Source organism: Pantherophis guttatus, chromosome 1 (assembly GCF_059756535.1).
Source record: "Pantherophis guttatus breed Tessera chromosome 1, ASM5975653v1, whole genome shotgun sequence".
NCBI lineage: Eukaryota > Metazoa > Chordata > Lepidosauria > Squamata > Colubridae > Pantherophis > Pantherophis guttatus.
Window position 1 is genome coordinate 225,716,372 of NC_142063.1, and position 12,346 is coordinate 225,728,717.

At 38.6% G+C, this 12,346-nt stretch overlaps 1 protein-coding gene across 1 annotated transcript in view; it reads right to left on the reverse strand.

The window, feature by feature from the left end:
* The window catches only part of EYS (EGF-like photoreceptor maintenance factor), a 765,120-nt gene that overhangs the window by 179,350 nt on the left and 573,424 nt on the right, over positions 1-12,346 (reverse strand). The window contains exon 33 of the mRNA XM_087882471.1: positions 32-252. Within this exon, the coding sequence (XP_087738597.1) occupies positions 32-252 (221 nt within the window). The remainder of the gene's footprint in view (positions 1-31; positions 253-12,346) is intronic.

Below are 12,346 nucleotides of genomic sequence, written 5' to 3' on the forward strand. Positions count from 1 at the left end.
CCAAATTGGGTGCCAAAAGAGAAACATTTACCTTTTTCACAGAAACGCCCAGTGAAATGAAGAGCGCAGTCACATCGAAATGAGGTCACACCATCAGGAAGATTAATCTGGTGGCAACTTCCTCCATTACAACACAAGTCCTCTTGGCAGACTGAGAATAAAGCTGGGAGAGCAGTTGATGTCAAAACTGCCTTGAGTGAATCAGGGCCTGGACCCAAAAGAGTTGCCGCATTCTTTTCAGAGGCAGGAAATCTGTGATTTAGAGACAGAATTTAATGTTTTATTTGATTATATTTTTATTCTTCCTCTCAGATACAGGAAATCTAGGCAGCATAAAGGAACACAACCGTAACATAAAAATATATGCTGTAATAGAAACCTAGGAAGGTTGTAATAAATAATAATATGTTAGAAAAACTCAAGATCAACTGATGGGAAGAAGGCTTCTGAAACCCAGGGATGGACAACTTGAAAATCTGGAATTGTGGCTCCTATTACTCTACCATTAATCTGTTTGAATGGTCTGATGTTAACAAGAATTCAACAACATTGGAAGAATTTATGTAGCTTGTTATCAGTTTACAGAAAGTATGGAATTAGGTCTTTGCCCTACCTATTTTTTTTTTTTAAATTAAAGTCCATTTTAAAAATACATATAGTCCTCAACTTATGATCAGTTGTTTAGTGACCATTTGAAGTTCTTGCAGACATACCTCCGAGGTATTTACAATCCAGATTCACCCCAGCAGTCACATGACCACGTTTTATAATAGTTTTGCAAAAAACCAGCATTTATTTATGAGCTGTGCTGGCACAGTGTTTACAATGCAGTATTGCAGGCTACTTCTGCTGACTACTGGCTGACTGCAATTTGGCAGTTCGAATTCACCAGGCTCAAGGTTGACTCAGTCTTCCATCCTTCTGAGGTTGGTAAAATGAGAATCTCAGATTGTTGGGGGCAATATGTTGACTCTGTAAACTGCTTAGAGAGGGCTGTAAAGCATGGTGAAGCGGTATATACTGTAAGTGAGTTCTATTACTATGGCTACTTCCAATTTTCAGCAAAACTGCATCCATAGAGAACTATTGGTTCACTTAATGACTGCTGTAAAAAATAGTCATGAGAGAGAGAGGCAGGGGGGAGGGAGAGGTCTTGGAAAAAGCAAAAGTGAGCATGCTGGAACATTAGCAATGATAGTTGAAGGGAAGAAGGGTGGGCTGATATCCAGGCTGTACAAGGGTGGAAGGAAGGTAGACCGTGCCTTTCTTGCCCTGTCAAATCCCTCCAGATTTTGCTTTAGGTGAAATACATCTCAACCCAACAAGACATATTTTCTTTTTTCTTTTTTTTTTTATTGAAAAAGTTTTCAAATACAAATTTTTCCCCCTTTTTTCCCCTCTCCCTCCCCCTCCCTAACCCCCCCTCCCCACCCATCCCCCCTGTGACTTCTTCATAACAAAAAAAAACCTAATTCATAACAGATTACTTACTCCCTCCTCTAGATATTGACCTTTACTTACTAAAAATATTATTAATATTATAACATCCCCCTTTATCCATACATATCAAAAAAGAGAAAAGAAAGGAAAAAAAAAAGACATTATACTATGACATTGTAGAATAACTTCTCCACTTTAAAACTGTACGATAAGTCCTACTTTAACATTTAATCTTCTATATATATTACTATAACATTTCAAAGCGGCCTTCCCCATAAAATCTAGTTTAACATTTATTCCACTCTATCCATTTCCTCCACTCCCCCAAGTATAACACTTAAAAATCCCTTTTCTTAGACTAGTCAATCTACTAACTAGCTTATTCACCCACCATCATGCAAAATTGCCATACACAACATTTCTTAACATCTTTGATTCACTGCCCACACTACTTAAAAATATATGTCTATATTTTCCATTATATCTAAATAAAAAAAAAGAAAAGACAATGACTTTAAATTTATAATCCATATAGTATCTTCTTTGAGGTCTTTCCACTGGATTAGTAGAACCAACATCCATAATCGGGTAACATAGCTCACTGGTGCAACAGTTTATTCAGGGTCTTCAATCATATCTGCCCCCATCAGTAGTAAATATCTTCTTATATGTATAAAAGTAAAAACAACCACCCGAGTGACATTATAATTATATTCCATATAGTAATAATTGTGGGTTTCATCAGGATTATTAATTCCCATCATCGTAGTGGGTAACAACCCGATCTTCTGCATGCCCCAGCATAATTCTCTTGCCTTGTGATTCAAGATAATATAATATGTTTATCAACACAAAAAGAAATTCCAAAATGGATAATTCAAATCCATCAGTTTAAGGCTCGTTTCACGTCCCCAGATTACGGCCATGCAGAGATCTGCTACAAACCTCAGGATGATATTAACCAATACGTCGCCTCTTCTGTATTTACACATAATCGTTCATATTTTAAAATCACTGGCTTCACTGTTGCCTGATTTAGAAATTTCTATTTCTATGCCACCTATTTCTTTTTTTCTTTTCTTTTTGTGGGTTTGGTTTCCATCCTGGTTCCCTTTTTACAAAATATGTATCATCTGGTCGGTTTTTATTCTGCTTTGTAGATTGGTCTTGTTGGTTTTGCTTTTGTATCTCATATTTCTTTTTTATCCCTTGTATATCCCCTAATTGGTTTCCATGTTTATCCTTGCCTTGATAAGTCATCACATTAAGATTAGATGCCTCTTCTCTCAAATTTGTAGATAGTCCAGCTGGGGTATCCAATAAATCCAAAGGCAATTCATCTGGTACAGTCTCTGTAATTCGAAATTTTACCTTTATTTCCGGCTCCTTCTGCTTATCCTGTATTATACCTGGAGATGTTAAATTCATTTTCAACCTATTTTGATAAAATTCTTCCGCTCTTTCAACAGTATTTAGCTGATATCTTTCTCCTTGGTATCTAAATATAATACCAACTGGGGCGTCCCACCTGTAGGAGATATTTCTCTTTTTTAACTCATTCACCAGAAAACCAAATTTCTTCCTTTCCATCAGTATCTTAGGTGGGAGTTCCTTGTAAATCCAAATCTTTCTTCCATACAATTGCAAATTAGAATTGAAGGAATTTTGAACGATATTATTCCTAATTTCCTTATCTGTAAAATAAATCACCACATCTCTAGGCAATTGTCTTTGCTTAGCAATCCAGGAGTTGATTCGATAAGCTCTGTCGATCCTACAAAACACTTCGTCAGGTTGAACCTTTAGAATCCCAGCTAGAAATTCAGAAGATATTTTCCTTAAATCATCTCTATTATTTTCCTGCAAACCTCTTAATCTTATCGCATATTCTGTGAAATTATATTGTACCATTAAAATCTCTTTTTCAATCTTCTGTTGCAGATTTTCTACATTACCATACTTTTGATCAGCATCCATTTTAGATTTTTCTTCTAAGCTATTATCCTGAGTGTTTGTCAAATCATTTTCAATTTTTTGAATTCTATTGTCCAATTTATCTTGAATTTCTTCCATTTTAGACTCTAGTACATTAGTATTTGTGTCCAACTGCATCATAAATCCTGTAAAACCATTAACCACTTTTGAGAATTTTTTCTCCAAAAAATCAAACTTAGATTTCACCAATTCTTTAATTTCCTGCTTAAATTTTTCAAATTGCTGATTCACAATCTCCTCCCTTCTTTCAATCTCCTCTATAAAAAATTCTATTATATTAAAATCAGGTTTCTGAGACTGAAGAATTAAGACTTGTTCCTTTAAGTTGTTGGTGGGGGGATCCCCCCCCTTCTTGTTTATCTGACTTTATGAGTCTCAGTGCCATGTTTCCGCCCAGGCAGGCTTTGTTAAAAAAAAAAGCAAGAAAAAAAAAAAAAGGACTTCTTTCCAATCAACAACAATATCAGGTCTCCAAGGGAAAAAAAAAAAAGAGAAAAAGACACAGGAGCGAAGTTTTGTCTACAAATGTAGCCAGTGGTATTTATTCCGCTACATTGTAGTAATAGAAAACGGAAGCCTCTCCTCCAACCAACGCCATTTTAAAAGGCTTTTTTTCCCCCTCCTTCCTCCTTCCTCTCCTCCTCTCTCTTAAGTAATTTCTTTTTTAAAAAATCAGTAAAATACTTGCGGTTCAATATTACAGGTCCAGCTCACATTTTCTTTGAGTAGTCTGTTAAATTTGCAGGCTTGCTTTTGACGCCTGGCTCTGCATCAGCAGAGGTCTCCCAAAGCCCGGAGCGGCGGCTGGGGATACGGGGCATCTCATCCGCTCCGTCCCAAAAGTAAAAAAAAAACTTTTGGGACTCCGCAGAGAGTTCTACCCACCCCTGCCGGCTCTATCTCCGTTTCCTCATGGAAATGGAGTTTTTTCGAGCCGCCATTCCGTTGTGAAGGCGGCTCTGACAGGCAGTGGAAGCTGACGATCCCAAAGGAACGTCTGGCAGCAACAAACAGCAAACCGGAAGTCGACATATTTTCTTTTTTCTGACCTGTGGCCCACCTGAAATGGTTTGGCCAAGCATCTCCACATGTTTGTTTGTTTGTTTAGGACTCACAATAAATCATTTTCCATTTTTCATGTCTCTCCCCCCTGTTCCAATATTACTTAATAGAAAACCCTGCTAGATTCAATGGAACTTATTGTTCAGCAAAGACCAGGGCTGTCTAGTGGCATTCAGTGGTCTCCATTGTTCAAGCTCTGGGATTCCTGTCACATCTGAAGATTCAAATGGCAGTTCAGTTCCTCTGTAAGTGCCCATTCACCACATGGGCATTGTTTATGCACACAAAATCATTTGTGTTTGATTATAAAAATATTATAATACATGGAATCCAGGAATGCTCTCATTCTAAGCTGGCCTTATCAAACCAAAAACACATGAACACCAACAGAAAGCCAGGTATCTTCAGGAATTTCAGACACTGAATAAACCTGCATAGGTATAAAGCGGTTTTGATATTTATTTACCTTAAAGACAAGAGGCATTGCTTTCATTATATGAAGTGATGTTTTGTTACATACCCTGGAGGAAGCCTCTCTGTGATAAAGAACCAGTGGCCATTTTGCACAATAATGAACAGCTATTAGAGTGTTTACAAAAACATTCATCTATACCTTCCTTTGCCTATTCATGTTTAGCAGGCAGTATGCCCCACTGAATACATCCTCACATACATATATGGGATTGTTAATGTAAAGCAGTGATAGACAATGACACCTGATTTGTTTAAAACACACTCTACCTTTCTGATGGAAATTCAGGCTCATACAATTCCAAGACATCATAAAAATGAAGAAGAAAGGAATGGTAATTAAAATAGACCTCAGGAAGCAGCCATTTCAAATACTGCTAACTCTAGAACAGGGGTCTGCAACCTTAAACACTCAAAGAGCCATTTGAACCTGTTTCCCACAGAAAAAAAAAAACACCGGGAGACACAAAACCTGGATGGGCATGGCCAACTCAACATCACTCCCACCCAGTCACATAACCGCCCCCCCAGCCACGCCTACTCGGGTTTTGTGGCTCTAGGTGTTTTCTATGGGAAATGGGTCTCTCTCTCTCTCTCTCTCTCTCTCTCTCTCTCTCTCTCTCTCGTTTTTCTTTTCCTCTCCCTCTCTTTCTTTCTCTTTCTTTCTTTCTTTCTTTCTATCTTTCTTACTTTTCTTTCTTTCCCCTTCTCTCTCTCATTTCCCTTTTCCCTCTCATTCTCTCCCTCCAGCTCTCTCATTTCTATGTCCCTTTCCCCCTCTCTCTCCCCTTCTCTCTCTCTCTCATTTGTTTCTGTTTTTCCTCTCTTTCATTCTCTCTCTCCATCATTTTCTCATTTCTCTCTCTCATCAATCTATCTCTCTTTCCCTCCCTCTCTCTCCCCCCTTTTTCTCTCGTGTGTTTGTTGCCTCTTGAACCATTTCCAAAAACAGGCGAGAGTTGGGTTGTTGGGTTTTTTGTTTTTTGCTGATGTTCTTTCTTCTTCTTTGGGTGCTTTTTACCATATGATTTAAATCAAGAGTCATTTCAGGTTCCCAGATAAATGAAGCTCTTTTGTCCCCCTGCTGTGGCTCCCTGCCCGCCAGCTGGTCCTGCCCCTCGCCCTCCTAGTCACTCCTCATGTGGCCTGAGAAGGTAAGGGCAACGGTGGAGATGGAGACTCGCTCCATATTCCAGAGCGGGAGGGAAGCACCCCTGTATTTGCCTCTCATCTTATGGGTGCTTCTTCCGGCGCTTCTCAGACCATGTGAGGAGTGACTGGGAAGGTGAGGGGTGGGGCCAGCCAGCCGGCAGGGAGCCACAGCAGGGGGATAAAACAGCTGTATGCAGCTTGGGAGCCACACGTTGCCGACATTCACTCTAGAGCTACACAATTTAATGCTATGTTTAAATCTATATATTATCTATTTATCTATTATTCCTCTTCCTCCTCTTCTCCTCCTTCTCTGATGAATGGATATTTGATTCAAATCTTTCTTTGTTTCAAAAAGGGCTCTTGTTGCTGGGTTTTCTTTTTCCAGGCTAGTAAATGGGGAAGGATGCTTAAGCCAAATCAACCCCAACAGTAACATCCTCCATCTCTTCCACTGAAAAATAACCTAGTTCCACCTTAGGCACAAAATGCACTGCAACTTTCACTGCAACTTCATGAGAAAATCAAATGAAATTCTTAAACACCCTGAGAACAATATAACAAAGCAGAAGTACTTCTGAGAATTTGCAAGCTAGATTTCAACAGAGAATTACCCAACATTTTGGTAGTCTAAGGGGGGACAGCTTAGTTCTAGCAATGGCAGCTATTTACAAATTCAGACTGATGTAGGGTTTAGGAGGCAGACTCCAAAGAAAGTAACATTAGCCTGTTTGTTTGTTTGTTTGTTTGCTTGTTTGTTTGTTTGTTTATTTATTTTGTCGCATTTCTATGCCGCCCAACTCCCAAGGGACTCTGGGCGGCTTACAACAAAGAATAAAACAATGTGAAAAATCCCATAAAAATGTTAAAAAGAAAAACATTAAAACATTAAAAACTTTAAAAAACGTTAAAACATATGCACTCCAATTCGTGGCTGGGTCTCGCAAGATCATTATAACGAGATCAATGACCCCAGGCCTGCTGGAAGAGCCAGGTCTTCACTGCTTTGCGGAAGGCCAATAGGGTGGGGGCGGACCGGACCTCAGGAGGTAATTGGTTAAAGAGAACCGGGGCAGCCACAGAGAAGGCCCTCCCCCGTGGGCCCGCCAGCCGACATTGTTTAGCTGACGGGACCCGGAGGAGACCGACTTCGTGGGATCTTACCAGTTGCTGGGAGCTATGCGGTAGAAGGTGGTCTCGAAGATAGAATGTTCCATTCCCATTTTCTCCACCTTAATAGGGTAAAATTTACTTTCTCAATCCTGTTATTGAAAATGCAGTTGAGGTTAGTTTGAGCAGAACAGAAATTCTAGCTTTCCTTCATTTTACTAATGCTTGTCTCAACCACGCCTTACGGGCCACCTGTTCTCAGAGTCTTCCTTTCAAAGGCTGCCCCACTGCTGGTTATGCTAGCCTCCTTTCCATCACTCCCTTTGGTTTGCTGTGGAGAAAATGTTCCTGCAAACTCATTAATGGAGCAAACATCTGCAACTAAATAGCATTCATGCCAACAGCTATGAATAAGTAATACTCCTGACTCCAAACAGTTTAACTAAAACACTTATTTAAATAAAGAGCTCAGAAACATTTAAAAGTCATTTAGTAATTGAGGTGTTAGAAGCTTCAGCAAGGCACCAGGAAAAAAAAAATGTATCAGACAAGCTTGATTTGACTTTAAGCAAGGTAAGGAAATCAGTCTATGAAGGATTTCTTTTCTTGTCTCATCCTTCTTGACTGGTATTTGGAGGGGGGGGGGAGAGAAAGCAGGACACCTCTCTGCAGTGCTTAAGTAATGTTGTTCAGTTGCCACAAGGACTGCATAAAAAGGCTTATTTGTTAGAAAGAGAGAAAAAATGATGGTGTGTATTGTTCGGATTAGCGCTTGGCAAAGAAATATTAACTTGTTTTTTTTTCTTCTGCTGCTAGTTCTAATTCAGTTGATTGAAAGAGAATTTCAAATTAATTGTTGCTGTTGGAACATGGTGTCCTTGCTCTTACTTAATTAAAAAAAAAAAAAAACTGGCCAAAAGGAAAGGCACATGTTTTTCATTATTTAATGTAATAATAGCTCCAGCAATCCACACTCAATTTGGTTCCTCACCTTGCAGTTCTAGCTAAGGATGGCATCATAGGTGGCACAGTGGTTAGAATGCAGTATTGCAGTATTGCCCACAGCCTGGAGTTTGATCCTGACTGGTTCAAGGTTGACTGAGCCTTCCATCCTTCTAAGATTGGTAAAATGAGGACCCAGATTGTTAGGAGCAATATGCTGACTCTGTAAACTGCTCAGAGACTGCTGTAAAGCACTGTGGAGCAGCATATAAGTCTGAGTGCTATTGCTATAAGGTAATACTTCCCACTGGAACTTTTTAGTAGCAATGTGACTATCTGTAGTCAGGGGACAGACCTGTCTTGACAAGGCATTGGAGGAATGCCAATTCTAGAGCTATGTTGGCACAGTGGTTAGAATGCAGTACTGCAGGCTACTTCTGCTGCCTGCTGCCTGCAATTTGCAAGTTCGAATCTCCCCAGGTTCAAGATTGACTCAGCCTTCTATCCTTCTGAGGTTGGTAGAATGAGGACCCAGATTGTTGGGGACAATAGGCTGTTAAACTACTTAGAGAGGGCTGTAAAGCATTGCAAAGCTGTATATAAGTCTAATTGCTATTGCTATTGCCATCTCGTCCTGGAAAAAGGCAGAAAAACCATCTGCCTGGAAAGCAGGTGAGGAGATCTAAAAGGATGTTTGAACCCAGCTCTCACTTCAGGAAAGAGAGATAACTTGTGTCCCACTTCAGAGATTATCAGATTCCTCAATGCCTTCAACAGTGACAGAACTTCTAATGTGCTGTCTTTGCTAGAAAAATTGGAATATATTCAGAGATGGATCTGCCTTGAAAACAGCCCAGGTGAACTCTATAGCAGAGTCAAACATCAGCACAGGAAATGCTTTACGATATTTTGCATAATGTCGTGCACTGTTTACAGTAAGTTTTGTGTCATAAAATGCTTTATAAAATTGACCAAATTTCAATTCCATGGGAGTCATGGTTCCTGAATTTGGGTGCATTCTGTAAGTTAGTTCATTTGTAATACTTTGGTTCAAAAAATTGTTGCCCTATGTACACCATCTCACTCAGTGAAAGGTAATGGGAATTTCAGGTATTCAGACATATACTGAGCAATCCATGGGGATAACAGAACTCTTCACCTCTAGAGCAACGTATTTAATACAAGCTTAAAAAGTCTATATGCAGTACAAGTTTCTTTCCTTTCGACACAAAAAATGTACAGTATGTATTACTTTGAATGTAGCACAACCAGTCAGAATTAAATATAATGTAAACTATTAAATTGAAATTCATAATAATAATCCAATTGTCATCCACTTCTGTGGTGAAATAATTGTCTCTCAGTCCAATATAATATAGAATTTTACTATATTTACAATTTTACTTGAATTGTAGAGTTTGCAGTAGTAATAGCAATAGCACTTAGACTTATATACCACTTCACAGTGCTTTACAGCCCTTTCTAAGCAGTTTACAGATCAGCCTATTGCCCTCCAAGAATCTGGGTCCTCATTTTACCAACCTTGGAAGGATGAAAGGCTGAGTCAACCTTGAGCCACTTAGAATTGAACTCCTGGACTGAGCAGTGAGTTAGCCTGCCGTACTGCATTCTAACAACTGCGCCACCACGGCTCTTAACTGGTAGCTGGTTTTCTTTACTATTAAACATTTTTTCTAATATCTGCAGTACAAATATCTTATCAGATACCTGTCCTTTAATGAGTTCAACTGTCAGTCTGGCTGGAGTCTGACATTAATGTATCTTGCAGCCAAACAGTCAAGGAAATGTAAGAATGACTAAAAGGTAAAGTCTTATTTGAATTGTACCAGTTTATAAGATTGTTAGATTTTTCTGGAGCTTTGTGAACTAGCTGAGAGGACAGCACCAAAACAGCTGGTGTGGCGATCAACTGTTTGATGGCATGGCATGTTAGAGGCATGTAAAAGGCATGGCATGGCAATAAATCCTGCAAAACCAGTTAAACATTTACCAGCATGTACCCATATAGTCTTTTTGGCCACATGAAAAGATTGGTTTTCCACTGCTTTTGTCCTGTATGTACCACTTCCTAGTCAAGCCTACAGCCCTAGGATTATCCCATATTCTCCCATCTGTGTACTAACCAAGTTTGATCCTGCTTAACTTTCTAAGATCACTCCATATTTATCATGTGCTGCTACTTAACTGGGTCTGAAGATTGTTATATTTCAGTATTTTAAAAGATAGAAAGATCTTCCCTACACATCAAATATTGTGGTCTTGTACATTATTTTTAAACCCAGAAGTTGACTCAAATCAAACACATTTGATTTGATTTGATTGAGACATAGTGGGTGTATAAGCACAAATTGCTACAGATTTAATATTTATTATTTTGGGGGGCTTAGAATGGAGTGCAAAGCCAGCCCCTTTGGTTATTATATCATTTGGTATATTATGCCAACCCAACAAGTGGTTAATTTAACAACAAGTCAAGCATATTGTGCAAATTTAGCCCAAGAATCTGTGATGCTTGAGTTATGGCGAGCAATATTAAATAGCCTCAAACCTGTTTCATTTAAGCTGCTGAAATTTAAACTTCAGTATAAAATACTTGATGGCTTTAACATCTCATTTCTTAATGTAAGTGACATGCAACAGCTGCACCAGATAAAAAAGCAAAGTTCTGGCATTCTGCAGAGCCGCTCTAAGACTTGCTTACAGAATGAAAAAAGCTGCTTTATATCAAATTTGTAATCACATGAACAGATGCTTGTAATCTATGTTTGTACCTGATGGAAATTTGGCTCCTGTAACCAGCACAAAATTTATGTAAGAAAACCTGGCACTTATTTCTACAGCTATTGGGAAGAAAATTAATGCTTGCTAAAGAAAATGTTGTTCAGCTAGCTAGATTACGGGAGGTTCATCAATCATCACCAATCTACTGATGCACCTAACAGTGCTGATCAGACTGATACAGTGTACAGACTTTTAGATTTAAAATACCAGATGAGAGAGTTCTGCTTCATGTAATGCCATGTAGAAAATTGAGGGCAGATATCTTTCATGTCCTTGAAACAGGCAGATAGATTATTGTTCTGGCAAACATAGAAATGTGAGTGTTCAGAACAGATTGCCCAAGACATACATTTTCCTGCCCAAGAACCAAATCTCTTCCTGAGCTACTCAGTTATAGAATCGAAGTGGATGTATTGTAAAAATTTGGGGCCCTCTTGAAGAGCTTTGGCAGTTCACTGGTAGACTCCACATCCTATAACTGACATAAGAACTGGGCAAATATTTTTTTCCTTTCAAGACAAACCAAACCATAAATCTTTCAAATATATAAATTAGTGAGGAGAACTCTTGAATTTCAGTAATAATTTAGCAACCCTTTGGGGAATTATATTCCTCTGTCTTTCTTTTTCTCACCCACATACGCACATTAGGAAAGTTAATACAACAACGAGGGTTACACACAGTTTTTGATGTGAGAGAACATAACAAAATACTGACCAGCAGTTTTACATTAGCAGCACAGAATGTTGCTCTTGTCATTGCTTGTCATCTGCTTTTATAATCTCATGTTCCATAATACCTAAGGTTCCCTAGAAAAAGTTAAAAAGGTATATCTGATAGAAAAAAGTTATGTTGTTGTTATAGTTGGTTCTCTATTTAGAAAATTTAATATTTTTTCCTGGAAAGTATCTAGAAGATTAAAGAGAATATTACAAGCAAAATCCTAAAAAGTCAGCTAATTATTCTTAAATCCATGCAGGTATTTTTTACCCCTCTGTTTTACAAGTGAATTGTCATTCTGTGGAGGAATCAATAGACTATATTTCCACTTCTATCCCATTCAGATATTTTCTTTTACAGTACGGGATTTAGAGTTTAGCTAAACTCCAGTAGTCTTTTTGAATAAGAAATGTCTGCATCTCATGGAATTTACATTATATGGGCAGTGATTCTCAAAAAGTTGTACAACTGCAACCCTCAGCACCCCTAATCTCTATAGGGAATGGCATGAAATTGTAGTTCAGTAATTACTGGCGGATCCAAGATTCTCCAGCTTTTTGCATGCCCAGATATAGAAGATGGAGGGAAGCTAGAGGTCAGAGTAAAAAGTGAATAATGGACTGAATATTATGGCTGTTTGGGGACTTGGATT